General features: G+C 38.1%; 1 protein-coding gene across 1 annotated transcript in view; it reads right to left on the reverse strand.

Annotated features, from left to right (window-relative positions):
• Positions 1 to 620: 620 nt before the first annotated feature.
• The window catches only part of lmx1a (LIM homeobox transcription factor 1 alpha), a 41,304-nt gene continuing 23,046 nt past the window's right edge, over positions 621 to 18,878 (reverse strand). The window contains exons 4-9 of the mRNA XM_002934164.5: positions 7,888 to 8,120; positions 5,104 to 5,267; positions 4,528 to 4,605; positions 3,135 to 3,210; positions 2,379 to 2,546; positions 621 to 1,683 (exon numbers count right to left, since the gene is read on the reverse strand). Of these exons, the coding sequence (XP_002934210.1) occupies positions 1,523 to 1,683; positions 2,379 to 2,546; positions 3,135 to 3,210; positions 4,528 to 4,605; positions 5,104 to 5,267; positions 7,888 to 8,120 (880 nt within the window). The 3' untranslated portion in view covers positions 621 to 1,522. The remainder of the gene's footprint in view (positions 1,684 to 2,378; positions 2,547 to 3,134; positions 3,211 to 4,527; positions 4,606 to 5,103; positions 5,268 to 7,887; positions 8,121 to 18,878) is intronic.

Consider the following 18,878-nt stretch of genomic DNA (forward strand, 5'->3'; position numbering starts at 1 on the left):
GCTACATCTGAGTTTCTATGGGAACCAGCAATGCCATCTCTTCACTGGCTGCTAGACTGTAATCTGAGCTTAGAACAACTGAGCATGCCCACAAGCCAGAAGTCAAAGCAAATTCTTGATGGGGAACCTGAGTGGGTTTCAGGAGGAGAAGGAAATCTAAGTGATTAAGGGGATGTTGCAGCCTTACTATTAACCCCTGGACAACCAGTGTGGCAGGTATTGAAAAATTTCAAACAGGCTGTTCACTAAATTTTTGTTTGCAGGGTTTATGTGTCCTTTAATAAAAGCGGTGTTATGCACAACTGACTACAGGAACCACAACTGCACTAGTGGGCAAAAATGGGCTCTTACTAGCCAGGAAACATGAATTGGGAGCAAATTGTCGCTAATGTGATTATAGATGTATGTGCTATTATATAAATACATGATGATGGTGATAAAATTTAAAAATTCAAACTGAAACACATTTGAGATATTTGTTTGTCGTGATTTTCTCAAATCACTGTGATCTCGAATTTTAGTAAACTGGCCACTTTGATCTTTACTGATGACTGTTCACCCGTCATCTTGATACACCATTTAAATAATACAGGCTGTTAAAATACAGTAGTATAGTCATATTGGATGAAACACAAGAACATTTAATTCACGTAGAATGGCTGACACAAGATTTTCCTATCTACTACAAGATTATAATGCAAATTACTATTTTGTATAAGTTAAGTGCACATATGTGCAATATTAAATATATCCCAAAGACAATGCTGCCTGTCTGTACAATCTGTATCAGAGCAATTCAGTTAGTAAAGTGAATACGAAAAAATATAATTATCAGTCTACTATTTTCCAGTGTATGGCTGATGGCACAAGTACCAACAACGCTGTCTTTTCTATCTCTATAGTAAGACCGATTTTCAGTTCAAACGATTAGGTATTGTTTCAACCTGAATTCATGTTGGACCATTGCTGGTGATGTTCACAGGTATTAGCAATGTTGCACAGTTTTTGTATATTCCTTCTGGTAACACTGCATGCATACTGAGTAGCAGAGTGGTGCTTTATCACCATAGTTTCCATAAAGATGTCAGCTACTGTATGTTTAGAGACGTATTTAGTTTAGTCCAAGTGTCGCACTTGATCATCATTATTCAAATTAATTATGAGAAATCCAGAATCCAGTTGTACGGCCATATTTCAGTTGTAGCAGCAGCTCAGGATATTCAGTGGACTGTTGACTTAACAGCAGCTGGACAGTTCAAGAGTTAGCATGTTTGGTTTTAGCCTCACAAAAAAACAGCCAGTGTTTTCGGTACCCTTGCATTCTGTTTGCTTGCAGCGCCAATGAAAATGTTACTGTGGAAGTTAAGTGTACACAATGTTTTAGCTTTCATGTCCTTAGAAGAATCATTGGCAGGAAACAGTCTGCTATTATTTTAATAAAGTGTGGCATAATCGAAAAAAGTGCCAAACACCAAGATACCAGAGTTTCCGTAATATCTGTTCTAGCACTAAGGTTGGCTCTTCAGGATGTGAAATAAGAGTTTTGCATAGAGTAAAGGCGATCAATTGGGTTTCCAACTCTGCCCTGGATAGATCCTAATTCTGGTCCTGGTAGAAGGCACTCACTCAGGTTGTTAAGGGAAGCATCATCACTGTCAATATCGTGAAAAAGGGACTCACCACCTTTGAAAAGGAAACAGAAAATCACAATTCTTAAATGCCATACAATCAGAAATTCAACTCTGCTGCTAGTTATTGGGACATATCAAGTCAGTTTTATCTAACATCACCCGTGTAGGCTGGATTTTATTAAAATAATGATGTCATAGCAGGAAGCCATAAAAATACCTTTAGGCTGCAGGCCTCCAATTGGACAGCCCTGCGGTGAGTATAGGGTCTAACATGCATTTCAAATGAACATAAGGACATAAAAAATAAGGGTATTGTTCTAAAAGTATTCATTTATATCCTATAATACTTAGGGCAATGGACACATGAAGGACATGTACAGTTGCCCAATATCTGCAATAGGAACAGAAAGTGAAGACTGTTTGATTGTAGATTGTAGATGTTGGGAGCTAATGCAAAATTGTGCAAGGCAACAATGTACAACTCAACTACAACTAAATCAGGGTATCGGTAGGTAGTGATTTTATGTAGAATACATAACAAAGTTTGGTTTTCAGTGGGTTAACCCACTGATGATGCTTCCCTTTATTTTGGTGTTTACCTGAAGGTTGAAAACATTCTCTAAACAGTATTTGAGCCCAACATTTGTCAATAATAAATTGTTCTCATGAAATAGTACAAAACATTTATAAACCCCTGTAGGTTTGTATATACTGGACTGTGATTCTCAAAGAACTACAATACTATACCATAGGGGTGCATGTGGTCTCCAGGCATCTGTGGGGGAGTAAGACCTTGCTGAAATGGGTCAGCACTGTAAATATTCTGCTCTAAGGAAAGAAGTTGCTGCTGTGGCAGGGTAGTGAAAACATTCATGATTCCTTCAACGCTGGAGCTGCTTGAATTATGTGTTTGAGCTGTAAAACAATAACATGAGAATTTAAATATACACCAGTGACAATAATCAATGTTAATTGTGTTTTTTGCATTATGGGTATATTTTGTTCTGCATGTATTAGAGGCAGCCAGTGTAGGGTTGCAGAAAAAGAATTTTTAAAGCCTCACCATCAACTCCTATATCCTCAAAGGGAAAGTAAAAGTGCAGTGATTTGTTTGGGAAGCAGTACTGATTAAAGTAGAGAAAGACAGAACATTGCTTGTTTCAATATAAAAGTTTTAGTTCAAGGGGAGTAACAACAAAACCAGCAGGCCCTGCAGGAGTGTTAGGTGCATTGTAGCCCACTGGCAGTCCTGATTGCTGAGCCATTTCAGTATATTACTAGCACACTAAGTTCTGGCTATTTTACCCATCAGTCCGAATGTTATCTTTCTGGGAAATTATATATCCCTATGCTTTATGTAGTAGAGCATCCAGAGTTGTGTAAAATAAAGAAACCTTAATGATGTTAGCATTATTAATGGCATACGTATAAAGTGTAATACTCTTTTCTTCCCTAGTGACTCTATTTCATCCAGTTAATACTGCTGAGAAATGAAACACTTACCTGAGGGAATGCGGCTTGGGTTCTGCTGATCTTGCTGCTGCTGCTGTTGCTGCTGTCTCCTTGCCAGCTTTTTCATCTGTTATAAATAAAGCACTAGATTGGGTTTCTTGTAAACTGACAGTATGTACTGTTTTACAGTAAGTTGTTCAGGCAGGCTATAAGTCTGTTACCCAATTCTTGTTACTTATCTTCACTGCGCCTTTGTCTATGTATTGTTAAACTAAACCTCAGATAACAGCTCTAAATCTGCACTGTGGTAGTATGAAAAGCAGCAAATAGAACAATATTAAGAACAGAATTATTTTTTTTCATTAAATTGTATCTGGCCCATACTGAATCCATGTTATCTGCACTCTGCTAGAGGGTTGTCTTCCCCAACCCAGTGTCAGGTAATTGATAGTCATGGGCTAAATAATTTGGCAGGCATGGATTTGCAGCAAAGCTCTGTGTTTCGCCAGTGGCGGATTGTTTCACCAAACGGGCAGCAAAATGCGCCGCATGGCGAAAAATTATTGACCACAGCGAAAAAAAAAAAAATTCACTGTTTCGCAAATTTTTAGCTGCTTTGAGAAACTTTTGAAAGAATCGCAAATTTTTCGGTGAAGCGAAATGTGAGAGATTTGCTCATCACTAGTAATGGATGTTTACCTTCATGCAAAACAATTTTATAAATAGTTTCAGACTACTAAGGCCAAACAGTGCTGTATATACAGGTATAGGGCCCGTTATCCAGAATGCTCGGGACCAAGGGTATTCTGGATAAGGGGTCTTTCCGTAATTTGGATCTCCATACCTTAAGTCTGCTAAAAAATCAATAAAACATTAATTAACCCCAATAGGATTGTTTTGCATCCAATAAGGATTATTTATATCTTAGTTGGGATCGATTACAAGGTACTGTTTTATTACTACAGAGAAAAAGGCAATCAGTTTTAAAATTATGAATTATTTGATTAAAATGGAGTCTATGGGAGACGGATAAGGGGTCCGATACCGATACTTGATTTATCTGTGAATTCCTCAAAATTTTTTGCAGCTTCAACCAACACGCTCAAGCCATGAGCAGTTTGCTCTGTACTACTGACAAAAAAGCTTGATTGCTTTGCACTCAACAGAAAAAAATGTTAGGTTAGGAAAGCTCTCTAATAAACCATTTCTATATTAAAAACAGTGAAAAATGATAGTTGAGTGCATGATAATATAAATGGCAGGAAAGGAAAATTCCATTGCCTACTATAAATGTGATGTACACTGAAGAATAACAAACTGACTGGATTTGTTTGTAAATGTAATCTTTTCGATTTTTATTTTTACCAAAGTTTTACAAACTCAGATTCATGTTTTGCACTGAATATTTACATTCCAGACACCACCAATGTTTGACATTTCTTACCTTGGCTCTTTGATTTTGGAACCAGACTTGTACCACACGAACACTGAGGCCAGTTTCAGCTGCCAGGGTCTCTCTCACCTTTACAAAGAAACACATGCATTATTTGTGTATCTTTAGTGCCCTCTTTTTACTGTGGAAAATACATATACCAACCCCCTAGGAGACTAAGTTTCTTGGGAACTTGGGTAGCAACATAACTGATTGATCAGAATACAACACCAGTCACCTAGTAATGACTGCAATGTTGAGGCTACTATTAATCACCACAAGATAGATTGTAAACTATGGGTAGATCTTGAACTGGTGACCAGTAGATCACTGCATTCAACATACAACTCCATTACCCTACTCTTTTGGATGCTTTCTACACATTGCTTGAATTATTATGACTTGAGAAATGGGTGGTGTTCAGTTGAATGCAAAATGTATCTTTCCTTCAGTGTAATGTTATAGAAGTGTAGACCCCACTTGGGTAAAGTATGGGCACCCCTATGTTAGTGGTACCATCAGTCTGAAGAAGAGTATATTCAATAGATAGCTACTGAACAACAACAGATATTCCTGTCAAAATCATACCTTCCTGCAAGGTTTGGAGGAGACCTCAAAGGAAGCCTTAAATGCCCTGCGCTGCTGTGTTGTTAAGATAGTTCTTGGCCTCTTGGGACGTTTTTGATCTTTTCCATCCTCTGGACCCTTGCTGTCATCAAATTTCCCAGCATCATCTTCATCTTCACTTTTACCTAACAGCAGGAAATGATTGTGGAAATTTTTGTTATTATTAATATTACAACATACATGGGAAAAAAAGCCTGATATTCATATGTCTTTATATTTTTGCAAAGATATTGTTAGTATTTTTTTAAACCAGAGCTCTTATTCAATACACAGCATGGTTGCTTGGTCAGTAGCTCTTCTGCCTTGCAGTGCTGGGGTCCTGACTTCAATCCCAGCCAGGGCACTATCTACAAGGAGTTTGTATTTTCTCCCCATGTCTGTGTGGGTTACCTTTGAGTTCTCAGGTTTCCTCCCACACTCCAAAAACATACAGGCAGGTTAATTGGCTTCTGACTAAACTGACCATAGTGTGTGTGAATGTGATAGGGACCTTAGATTGTAAGTTCCTTTGGGGCAGGTACTAACGTGAATGATGAATAATCTCTGTAAAGCTCTGTGGAAACATGTCAGTGCAATATAAATAACTGGAAATAAAATGTATAGATTAAATTGACAAGTAACTCATATAGTTTAACAAAGGAGAATGATGGAACCATAGTTCATCAAAATGGGAAGTGTCCGTTTTGAAAAATATTAATCTCCATTGCATTACATGGATTCTCAATGGTTAGCACCTCTGCCATGTTGCACTGGCACCCTGAGTTCAATTGACCTGGGCATTGCAAGGAGTTCACCCCAATATATTTGGGTTTCCATCTTGAATCCCAGTTAGTTTCCACACTCCAAAAATATGCAGGTTATTTGGCTTCCAATAAAAAGATATTTTATCAAAGTTAAAGTGTGTTAAGATTGCTAGCTCCACTTACTGATGTGAACAATAACCACATTTCATTAAAGTGCTGTATATATAAATAATGAATAATAAAATGAACTTTCAGTGATATACATGATAGCTGTCATGTCAAAAATCCCCCCCTAATCCCTTTATTTACATGGACTACTTTATTTTCACAACTATCACCAAGTTCTTGTGTAATTCTCTGCTATGATGTGCTATGCCTCCAATTTTATAGATAGTGTTTTTTTTTTTTTTTTTTAAATAAACATTTCAATTCAAATGTTCATTCTCCCAAATTTTCAAATGTCTCACACATGCAGATTCAGATTAACTCCAATACATATGTATATTTTCAAAGTTTTGTCTCCTGCGCTGGAGGAGATTTAGTGTGGGTGACAACGCCCCATCTACCGTCACCCTTCAAGGTTATAAACTGTGCAGCTGAATACATTAGATTGGCAAACTAATCTATCCATTAAATATTTCTGCTGGGCATATAAATGGCTACAATTTTTCTGTGGATCTCTTATATAGGAGTATATAATGTAAAAAAAAACCCATACAAATTGCTATATAAAGGTCTGCACAAGTAGAAACTCACAGACTTCAAAGCAAAAATAAAAATATAATAATAACACTCCAAGGAGTGTCGATAGTCCTTCTGTTTAATAGCATAAGAGGCACTTATTCAACAGGTATACTTCCCCTTTAATAAAAAGATTTCCCTAAGGTCCCTCTTGCAGTTGTTCATTATATTCTAGTGGAAAAAGTGTAGGATTAAATGAAGTGGCTAATCTGTTCTCTCCATGATGACAGACGTTTTTTATCGTTAGATCTTCTTTAGAACAATGTATCCAATAGTCTATCTACAGACATGCTTGGTGCAGGAGCTGCCTGAGAAAGAGCAGACATGAGCACACAGGGGATTGCTAGCACACTAGGGCCCTAATATTGCCCAGCTTGTCACCACCTGCTACAAAGGAAAACAGGCTTGCGAAGAAAGTAGGCATCTAATAAAAGCAATGCAAATTTAAGGACAGGAGACTTAGTTTTAATTAGCGAAATCTGTGCCTCCTTAAACGTCTTAGGCACTAGGAGTGGTGCTTAATTAAGCCTTAACCCTCATCCCTCAGTCCAGAGCAAGAAGCAAAAAACATATTGTGTTTGATGACCTTTCATGAGCTGGGCATGGATTGCTTTACATGATTCTGTGGTCCATTTTACACAAAAGGAGATTGTCATCAATGTGGGATAAGGGATAGGGGACATCTGTATAATGAAGCTGCGTAGATCATCTCTTTCAGTGCTTTGAATAGCCACTTCTTTGGTTTGGGGGAATTAAGGGAAGAGGCAGAGTTAGGGCACTTAATTGGAAATGGGGATGGTTTTTGAGTTGCTGCTGTTTACCTAGGATTGGGTGCTAGAGTAGTCAGAGTCTGTAATTGAAGTAAGAGCTTTGGAGATTAGTCTCAGCATATGGGATCGGCTGGTCCGCTCTCCCCCCTCTGCATTTTTCCAATAAAATTGGGTTTAGCTTACGATCTCTCTCTCTCACACACACACTCTTGTCTATAAAAAGCTCTTTGAAAGTTAGCCATTAGACAGAAGGGGAAGAATGGGTGGGGGGGGGGGGTGCATATCAAATAAAATCATAAATAATGTTGGTCACTGTTATGAGTTTGTAGCTAGGTTGGAAAGGCTTTATGCTTGTTTTTGCACATTGTACCTTGCCCCCTTTTATGATTAAGGCACTATTAATACATGGGTACCTGAATACAAACTAAAACTTTCCATAATGTAACACATTAATGATTATTTACTTTTCCCCATTTGTTTCAGTGCTGTACCTGAATCAGAGGCTGCTGGGCTCACCAGGCTGAGCAGATCTCTTTCTCTCTCATAGTCACTCTTGCACAGCAGCTGTCCGTCTTTCAGAACAAACTCATCACCCTTTTGGAGCTGCCGATCACATACACAGCAGCAGAAGCAGCCCAAGTGGTAGACGTTTTTCTGTGCTCTCATGACAAACTCACTGGGAGTTATGGTATCTAGGCAGGTTCCACATTTGACAGCAAACAGCCTGTAGAAAATGGAGTAAACTGGTTACAACTGAGACACAGTTATAAGGGCATATGTATACTACATAAGCAGGAAAACCACAAGTTGTGCACTTTAATACTCAAGGTGATGTAATAGGCTGATATGAAATTTAAAGCTTTTTAATTTCAGAAAAACACACAATTATTTCATTCAGAGAGCTATAAAAAAATGTATTGTGGGATACCCATAAGCTGTTCAGTGCTCCATAGAGTCCTGACAGCGTGAGCTTGCACCATGGCTTGAGAGGAAGAGAGCATCCAAACTTTAATAAGTCTTATCATGGTGCAGCTGGCACAGGGAAGGATCTTACAAGCCTAAACACCTTAAATGATTAAGACCTAGACCATAACCATCTACCCATGCTTTGCATCCAGCACCTTGTGGCCAAGCACATCTTTAAACAAATACAGCTGTTACCAAGATAATCTGCAAGTGCAGTGAGCAAAGTGCAACTGGAATGTCATTGTGGATGCATATAGGCAAAGAGCTTTTGTGCTGTGTCTGGCACAGTTATGTCCAGTTTGCCAAACTTTGTCTCAAATTGGACATGAAGGTCTATCTGGCATAATTTTAGTCTGTGTACAATTCTTTAGGCACAGGTATGCTACGCCTATTGATGCTGGCACAAAGGGAAACCTGGAGCTTTCCCTGGTCAGTAGGTGGCCCTTATTTGGAGTCTCCACAGAACACACTGTAACTAAGAAAATCATGGATATAAATCTGTTGCATACAATAGGTTGGAATAATGTTACATTTTTTTAATGTTAAAAGGCAAAGAATAATTGGAACTGATGGCATTGCCTGCAATTAAAGTATGTAAACATTTATTTTACAGCATGTATTTGCTGGCCAGAGCTTTGGTTACTTAATATTTCCCCAGAAAAGTGACAAGTCAGGAGGAGGAGGAATGAATGTTTACAGAGCCCATTAAAGGTTTGGTAGCGAGTTAATCTGCTTAACTCCAGCAATAACATGACAGGATAACATGGCCTCTAGCTTAATTTGTCCAACCACACATAGCCTACAAGAGAATCATTCCAATCCCTGATCCTAGCCAGCTGTTTAAGCAGTAGCAGCACAGGGGCCACTGATCCCACAAACAATTTTAGGCAAAATCTACATTTTCAATTAAAATTGTGCCTTTCATCATGTCCAAGTGTTGATATAGGAATAAGGCAAGCGACTGAAATATTAATGAGGGAGAACAATCCTACATTGGACTGAGACATAAAAAAAGAAAGAAAATACATTTGAATAAAGCTAAAGATAGAAACAAACTCAGAATATTTCAATTTCATTAAACTCAGTCAAAAGTTTTTGAGTTTTCAGGTTTAAAATCTATTTGGAGGTACAACATCTAGCCAGGGCCCCTTTACCCCATAACAAGGATAAAGATATATGAAATTGTTGTTATCAATCATCCTTCTATAGTTCAAAGATATCAAAACCAGACAATAGGTAGAATTTAGGCTTAACCTCCAGAAATATCAATAACAGCAAACTATCATTTACACATCATTCACCATGTATCTAAAGTAATTTAATGTATTCCTCCAGTACTACTAGCTGCAATATATAGAATTTATTGAGTGGCTGTTATTTTCCCTATGGGTACACACTTGGGAACAAATTAATGTTTTTAATTATTAATTACAAAATCACTAATAAAAGCAACAATATTTCTGTATTTCCGTACACTCCCTGATCAGTGGCAGGTAACATAACCATAAAAAATGGCACTTAGCTAGGTAAACTGTCTATAGCACATATTTCCAACCATACAATTTATAAATCTTTACTAGATATTCTATATTAGGGACATATTATATTAGCGACACGTATGCCATCCCACCAGCAATTTGCATCCTTGCTGGTGGCATTTCGGGGAGATTAGTCGCTTGCAGTAGCGAAGATTTATCATGTACAACTAATCTTCCCGTGTGCCACTGCCCTTTGGATGAAGACACACAGAGCTACTAAGTAGCAGCTACTTGTCATGGCTACTAAATGCCAGAAAATACCCTGCCATAGACTATACTGAGAATTGCCTCTGCTAAAACACACATTGAGACAATTATCAGTAAATGATCAGCATTGTCTGTAGCCGTGACAAGTAGCTGCTACTAGTAGCTCTGTGTGTCTTCAACCTTAATATGAATGAAGTTGTACATAGTTTATGGTGTGCACAATAAGCACTTGCTAAATACTTAAGGATAGCATATTTCTTACAAAGTAATGCTATATAATAACAGTATTATGGGGATCTCTTTGGAACTTTGAAAATATGAAGGTACTTTTCAAATATTTCTGTAAGGTAAATGCTGTAAGGTACCAATGTACATACTTGCTTTGTGTATATCTGTGTGCAGTTTTAATGCAGGGGTGTCCCATTTGTACTCTGGCGCCTAGAATTGATCAATAGCCAAATTCCTTAGCAGTATATGCCTATAAAGAATGGACTTGTAACACAAATAAAGATTTTTACACCATGAAGATTACACTGATGGCAGTCCAGTACCCAGAATGTCTCAGCGTACAAAAATCTCTCTATATATAGTCTATTTGTATGAATTGTCCACTCTACCCTAGTGATTAACAAAGCAGAGGAACATTCTGTAATAAGATAAAGGACAATCTGTCGCGCTCAGTCATAAGGAATTTAAATGTCAGTTAATTTTTGCCCCTCAGTGCTAATGATCAAAGCGGCTGTCCAGGCAATCAAACCAAAAGATTGTTATAAAACCTTTCCATGAAGCCAAGAGTTTCCCATCCTACACATTTATACATTTAAGCTTCAGGAAACAGCTTGATAAGAAGGGCAGGAAAGGACTCAATTGGTGAAAGAATTACTGCTCCTTGCAGACACCAAACGTTCCCAAGGTCAGAGACCATCAATCTCTCTGCACAGAACTCCCCATCCTGCTCAGCAAGATTATGCTAACATATTCATTAACCAATTTCTGCCAAATATTTCCATTTTTCGATACTGAAAGTGATAAAGAACAACTTTTACAACATAGTATAATAATAACAATAACAAATCCTAATCATCAGAACATGTTATATGAAAAATATTGCCCTGTGCATGTCACAAAATAAAAATATATATGAAAACCACGGCACTGAGGAGAACATGAGCTCAAACTACTGCTTATTAGTATTAATGGTCCATTTTAAGTCCAGCATTTTGGTCATTTACAAGTGACCTTCATAATGGATATGGGGTTAAAAAAACAATGATCAAGGTCACTAATTTGTATAACAGAAATGATCTTCTTTGAGGAGTGCAAATTATAATCAGAATGGGTAATTGTACAGTCACAGTCAGACACCAGGTATAAAGTCAGTTTATGCAAGCAGAGGCCATTGTTACAGAGCAGCAGTAAAGCACAACCACTACTGTCAGTCCTAATCCCACAACCCCATGGACAAGAAACTCATTTACATTAGAAGTAGATCAAACTTGTGTATTGGGTCCATTACTTTGAATTAGTTTTCTGTGATGAAATATGGAATACATTTTGCTTATGAGCCCCCCTTGCATCGCAATTGAGGTTATGATCTCTGCACCCCCTACAAAGAGTAATGTGCAGCATAATCTATGTCTCTGTGGTTTGCTAAACAGTTCAGTAGTAAAAGTGATAAAAGCAAATACTATTTTTAAAAATGGTTAATTGTGCCTATGAACATTGATTTTCTTCTAGTGTCTTGTTATTGAGTGGTCCTGCAAATCCATGGTCTCCAGTTCCATACAGCCTGCTACAGGTGCTCTAAATACAGAAACCAGCCTCCATATATATAAATGCACCATTACAAATAAAAAATAAATGTAACACTATTAACCTGTTATACTAATTTGTTTCATAAATATATATTGAAATACATCTAGTGGAATGTAGGAGTGAGTAAATATTTGCAGGGTGTAAAGCATTATACACGCCAATTTGGGAGCTACGACATTTGGGAGCTACGAGCTTTTGCAGCTTCTCTTCAGGTATTTGGCTGTGGTGCTTGATTCAGCTCAATTTAACAGTGCATTTCCATGACTAACTTTCAGAATTAACTAGGTCTGGGGCTGTTCTGTTGGCAGTTAACTGCATACTGTCAGGTTTTCACTCTCAGCAGGACAGTGGTGAAAGAAGGAAGGAGGAGGGAAAGGGATAAGAGGATTTAACACATGGACCTTATAGATTCCTTCATGGGTTTATCCTCCCCTACTGAGTAGTTACCGGCTGACATTATGTTCAAGAAGTCCAACAACAGACTGATTTATGTACTCTGTATTTTTATTTTGCTTTAATTAAACTAGGGGATTAGACAATTTACAAAACAGCCACAGTGGTTTGGTGATAGACATTTCTATGAACATAGGCTTTGCTGCTGTATAAGGATAAACTGGGCAAGACTTTCACCTGCAGAATTGTCTTCAAGATCTCAAACCAAATCAGACACATGCTCTTTATGCATCTGCATCTAAATATTTTGCACAGTTGTAATAATGAAGTTAGAGATCAACTAATGCTAACTTTTTAATTACAAAACTGTCTCAACCACTTTGCTTATGCTTCCAAGGTGTTTCCTAGAGGAGCAACTTTTGTAATTCTATACCCCATAGGATCTTCCCCATTGCTTTCATTTTCCCTAGCCAAACCTCTTAAAAAAATTTCATTCCATGAGCAACACACAAAAACCTGGCCTTCTGAACTTAATCATTAAACAATCAGATGGATGATGAGTGGGCGGCCAGATTTTTCAGATTTAATTTCATGTGTCAATGTGGTAATCTGCCTTCAGAATCTATTAAAAATAATATCTTTAGCATGTGCCAGTTTTAATTATCCATGTGAATTTCTTCATTCTGATGACTCAATATTATGTTGTTATTTTTATATCTGCCTTATCAATATTTTAGGAGCAAGACAACCAATGAAAAAAGCAGAATAATTATAAAGAAGGCCAGAACTGAGCTATGATACACCGATGATAGTGGGGAAAGTGTAGCTTATTAGATAATAATTTCATACACAATATACTTTCCATGCACTTAATATGTTTTCTGTGTTTTCAAACTTCAAAGCCCCAAAACCCGCTAAAAAAGCTGATAATATAAATATGTAGATGGTTATGCATTCAGTAAAGCACAAAGCACATACAACTTGTTTATATTTGGCTGGTCTGTTCATAGGGTGTTCTACAAGTGTCTACTAATCTACATACCAACTGGAAAAAATATGCAGAGATTCATCTTTATTTTGACCACTGCTGACCAAAGACAAGTGTGTCATAGCCCAAACAGTCACAAAAATATCTTCTTTTATGGTTCAATTCTGTTTCATTTGTCTTTTCTTTTTCTTGACCCCTTTTATTTTTGTACAACTCAGTGTAACATGTTGGTAGTCATTAAGAGTGGTCATTTAATCATTGCGTGTAGTGCTATCTTGTATGTATATCTTTATTTATAAAGGGCTACTTATGTACACAGGGCTGTACACTTTACAAGAACCTTAAAGGAGAAGGAACGGTACAGCCATAAACACTTAACGCGGCCATACACGTTCACATTTTAGTCTTCTTCAGACTAAGGTTTGGAAACCGATGGTACATTTAAATGCAACAATCTAAAACTAACATTCAGACTGAAATTGCAGGATAAAGCCGGAGGATGTTCTGAACATGAAATAGCTGGCAGACACCAATTGTACGAAAATGACTTCCTGGAAATGCACTGCAGGTCCCACAAGAATATTGTCAGATACACAATACATGCACAGATTTTATCGTTATTGGTCCAACATTTTCTAGTCTATCCGACTGACTAAATGACCCATCACCATGGTATAAAAATTATCGGGATAATAATTTGGAGCCCACACATGGCCAAAAAAATTGTACGAAACTACGTTTTGTACGATAATATCTGTGCATGTATGGCCAGCTTAACAGAACTGCTGTTTTGAGTCCTCAGTGAAAAGAAACACCACATTTATTTACTTCTATTCTGTATATATGTGTCAGACATCCTTTTATCAGAAAAATCCTTCAGGGCATGCAGGGCTGGAACTAGGGGTAGGCAGAAGAGACACCTGCCTAGCGTGCAACAATTGGTCCGCACACCCTTGTCATTGCCCACGCCTGTTGTCATTACGCAGTGGGGGCAATGACCCCCTGATCCCCCATCCCCCGCTTGATGGAACTGCACATGCACACCAAAGCACACGTGAGGGGGGGGAAGGTGCAGGGGCGAGGTGACTGACCGGGTTCCCTAGGGCACCCAGTCGACTTGGCCCTCTCCTGAGGGCATGGCACAAGCCTACTCAGTTTGCTCCTCTCTCCCCCTCACCTCTCTGCTGTAATCTGAACTGAGAGCTGTTCCCTGCCTGAACGCTGCTGCCTGGAAGTGAAGTAAGACCAAGCTAAAATGGCTGCTGCTATCTTGAACAAACATGGAGAGCTTCTAGGGCTGTTTATTCAGGTATGGTAAAGCTTTCTGCAGAATAAATATAGCGTTCTAGCTTCACTATTGTGGATAATCTATTGCCAATAAAATGCCTGAGTAGCTTTCCTTCTCCTTTAAGTTCAAAGGCTGCATCAAATAATATTGCAGAAAAGCCCCCCTTAAGATCTGTTTAGTAAAAAATCCACACCCAAAATATGAAAATATTAAGGTTCCAATTCACAGGACTAAATAAATTTGACAACTCTACTAATATCAAAATATTAAAGAATTGCACAAAGAATAGCATCAAAGTTTACTTTTATCTAGCTGTTGGCTGCCAATGGAATGCTAGGAATTGTAGTTCTAAAGCAGCTGGGGAAGCCAAGAATAGCAATAAATATATTGCCAATTTACTTGTATCGGCACAACGTATTGCCACATAAACTGTAATATTATGTAAGATTCTTTTTGACAAGGGACCACCACTGAGAATAGAGACCCAGGGTAAATGGCCTCTCTGCTCTGCGCTAACACTGGCCCTATATAAGCAGGTCTTGTATAGCAGTTTGTAATGAGAGACAGGGCGCTATTGTAACTATACACATACCTCCCAAGGGTCTTTACTAAGTCTCTGACTCTCTCAGCTCCATTTCTGTCTCCATAGCTAAAAGTCGCCTCACGTGATTAGCTAGCCTGCCGTTTGTTTTTTGCCTTAGTAGTTAACATGACCCCTTATTCTCTCAGTCTGACCCTCTCCTCCTGTGACAGACAAGTTTTCGTTTAATACCTGGCAACCAAGGGAGAGTTAAGCTTTCTCAAATATGAGCATTTTTTTGGCTGGAACGGCACAGGGCTGCTGCCCAACCGAGAGAGAAAAATTAAACACCACAGGCCGTGGCTCCAGAGAAGAGGAGATAAAGTGTTCCCATGGAGTAGGCCGGGCTCTGTCGTTCTCTAGTTAATACTTAACAAGGCCTCTCAACAAAGACTGCCAATGTAGCCTGCTCTCAGCAAGCTGATTCCCAGCATATTGCTGTGTAATGGAGAATTCTTTACCCAGTAACCCTTCACTTCCACTGTCCTGTCAGCTTCCACATTTTATCATGGTACATGACTTTTTCGGTATCTTTCTCAGTGTCTGCACTGTTGAGATGTCACAGCCACACAGTTATTTTTTTACTATTTTTTTTTATTTAAACTGCAATGTTTGGAAGTACAGAGGAATAAAGGCATGGGGATTTGGGACATTTTTTGACATTTTATCCTTTGCTGTCTGTTGTAAGCTGTTATTGGTAAACTGTACCTCCTGAAAAAAATACATTTTCCTTGTTGGTATAAACAGTACATTTTTCTATTGTTCAAATAGCATAATTGTGGAGACAGTTTCTTGACAAGCCCTGATTCAAGCAAAGTTACAGTAGCTTCCAGCCAGAAATCAACACTACAGGACTCAAGTGCAATGTGCTTAAAATTGCACTCATCCTTTCAGATGTCTTATTAACAAATGCAAGTGCAATGCAATTGGCATAAAAATGCTCTCAAAAAATCTAAAATCTACAATTGACAATTTTTCTCAGAATGCCAGTGTATTAGCAGAAAAACAAAAAGTTTTCTCTTTCCTTGTACAAAAAGTTACCATAAAACCTATGACGGAATATGAGCAGAATTTTGCTGGGGAACAAATAACAATAGGTATAAAAAGCAGAGAACAATGTGCTATTAATCAGAGGCCATTTCATAAAATAATACGTGGCATTAGATTTTATTTGAGTAAAAGGTTCCAGCTACTTTGTCAAGTGCCTCACATTTAGTAGTGGATTTTATTCAACAATCACACCTCCTACAGAGCAAAGCAAAAGCCAAACAATGTAGCAATCCTGATTGGCCCACAGAAAACTAATCTGATCATTACAATATTGACATTTACTTATAAACTTTGACACTCTTTCTCTTTCAGAGCTTATCCAGCCTTTCTACCAGAAGGCATCACGAGTTAGGTATTGCAGGGTGGAACTGGACTGTCCACCCTGCTCCTGATAACTGTAGTCCCCAGAACAAACTGCCCCTCTGCTCACAATTACTCCTATATAGCAATGAACCAGACAGTGAAGGAAGGTTGAAGCTACCAACTGTACAAAAAAAAATTGTGAATGATACATAGTAAATACTCTCCAACACATTTATAATGTGAATTGCCCCTCACTAGTGCAGGGACTAATGTAAACAGTGGGATATTGTTTGTAAAGCCCTGTGTAATACATTGGTGCTATATAAAGGATAATATTAATTTGTTATACCTTTGACAGAGAGATTCAATGTTACCATTGCTTATTGGAAAATCAATATGATTGGTTGAAGAAAGATGCATAGGTTTACCTGGATTCAAGATTATTTTCTAGAAATAATAATAAATGATGGGCCAACACAAAGGAATAGGGTTATCCATATCCATTTTTAATTATTTGCCTTCCCACTCTGCCTCTTTCTACCTTTTAAAGGGCAACTAAAGGTTTAATCACTTGGTGGTGCCAAAATGTTGCACACCCCGAACAGTGCACCTAATTGCTAAAAACTGCACCAGCCCGGGGTACTTCTGTGGGAGCTCACTCACCACTATCTTCTTCATTACAGTCTGGATGCACATGTACAGAGTGAAAAGCCAAACACAGATGCAAAAATGCAGTATTGCACATACACCTACCTGGGCCTGAATAGAAAAATAGAGAAGAGGAATAAGACTGCAACAAGTGAGCTTCTACAGAAATACCCTGGGCCGGTTCAAAGTCAGGAAGAGCTTTGCACCGTTTACGATCACCCAGTGGCACCCAGTACAGAACCCTGAGGGACCCCACTGAGAACCTTATTCCAAGTAGAGAATGTGCCATTAACAACCACCCTCTGTACCCGATCCTGTAGCCAGTTTTCTATCCATGTGCAAATGACTTCACTAAGACCAATAGACCTTAGTTTAGAAAGCAGTCGTTTGTGGGGAACGGTATCAAATGCTTTGGCAAAATCCAAATAGATTATATCTACTGCATCCCCACTGTCCAGCTTCTTACTTACCTCATCATAAAAAGCAATTAAATTGGTCTGACAATAATTTTGTGACTTTTGGATCGCCAATTGTAAACGATCGTTTCAATGCGAAAATTTCGGAACTTACGGATTGTAAGTACGAAATCTTCGTATTTAAGCGAACAAAATTTTTGTGAATTTTGCAATCATCAGAAATTATCGGATTTCGTGATTCGGATTTGTACTTTAATGAATGTGACCCTAAGGGGCACATTTACAAAAGCACGAACGCTCGAGCATATTTTTGCCGATTTTTTCGGGCGTCCGCACGACTTTTTCGTACGCCGCATGACTTTTTCGGACCGATGTTTACAATTGTTCGGTACGAAAATTTCGTGACTTTCGGATCGCCAATATGATATTATCGTGACTAATACTATTTTTTCGTAAGCATTTTCGGGATATTTGCGATCTTCAGAAATTTTCGTTTCCAATCCGTTTTTTTCCCATTCGTGATTCGGATTCGTGGATTAGTAAATGTGCCCCTAAGTGTATGCTGATTTGCATAAATGAATCATATTCCAATATTATATAAAGGAAGCGACTGTCCGTGCATGTGGATTCCCCTGCCTTTTGTATAGGAAGTGAGCAGTGCAAAGAAAAAACACTTTGTTCTGTTAACTGAAAAACAACACAAGCTGCTTTAGAACAAAACTTGCATGTCAGTTCTCTATTTATTTCCATGTAAATTCATTAAATGTCACATGGCATAAAATCATCAGATGTAATAAATATATTATATATTTATTAATATAATATTATATAACAAATATAAACAGCTTTTAGAAAAATACATTTTTCACAAAGTAATGTTAAATTTGCTAACATGTAAGTTATTCTAAATAATCTCATGCTAAATAAAATTGAGCAGTCTGTCATGAGTATTAATCTATTGCACAACAATAGTTTGATTTAATTAAATCTGTCCAATACTGCCTTTGTGCATGTGTGCCCTTTTGCCCACTCTAGTCCCTTCTGACCTCAATAAATAGCAAATTGTCATGACACCCTCTAGGGACCTTCATCTCATGGGCACTAAAGATGCAGAGATACATTAACTGTGGACTGGAATTCCGTGGGTAAGTAAGGGGAAGAGGAAAGTTTGCAATTACAGGACCTGAACGCCTCAAAGTGCATTGAGCACCACATTTCTGATACACGGCTAATGGGAGGAATATTTGATGATGAAAAAAACATGCCAGAAATAGACTGGCTAAAGGGTTT

Source organism: Xenopus tropicalis, chromosome 4, assembly GCF_000004195.4.
Source record: "Xenopus tropicalis strain Nigerian chromosome 4, UCB_Xtro_10.0, whole genome shotgun sequence".
NCBI lineage: Eukaryota > Metazoa > Chordata > Amphibia > Anura > Pipidae > Xenopus > Xenopus tropicalis.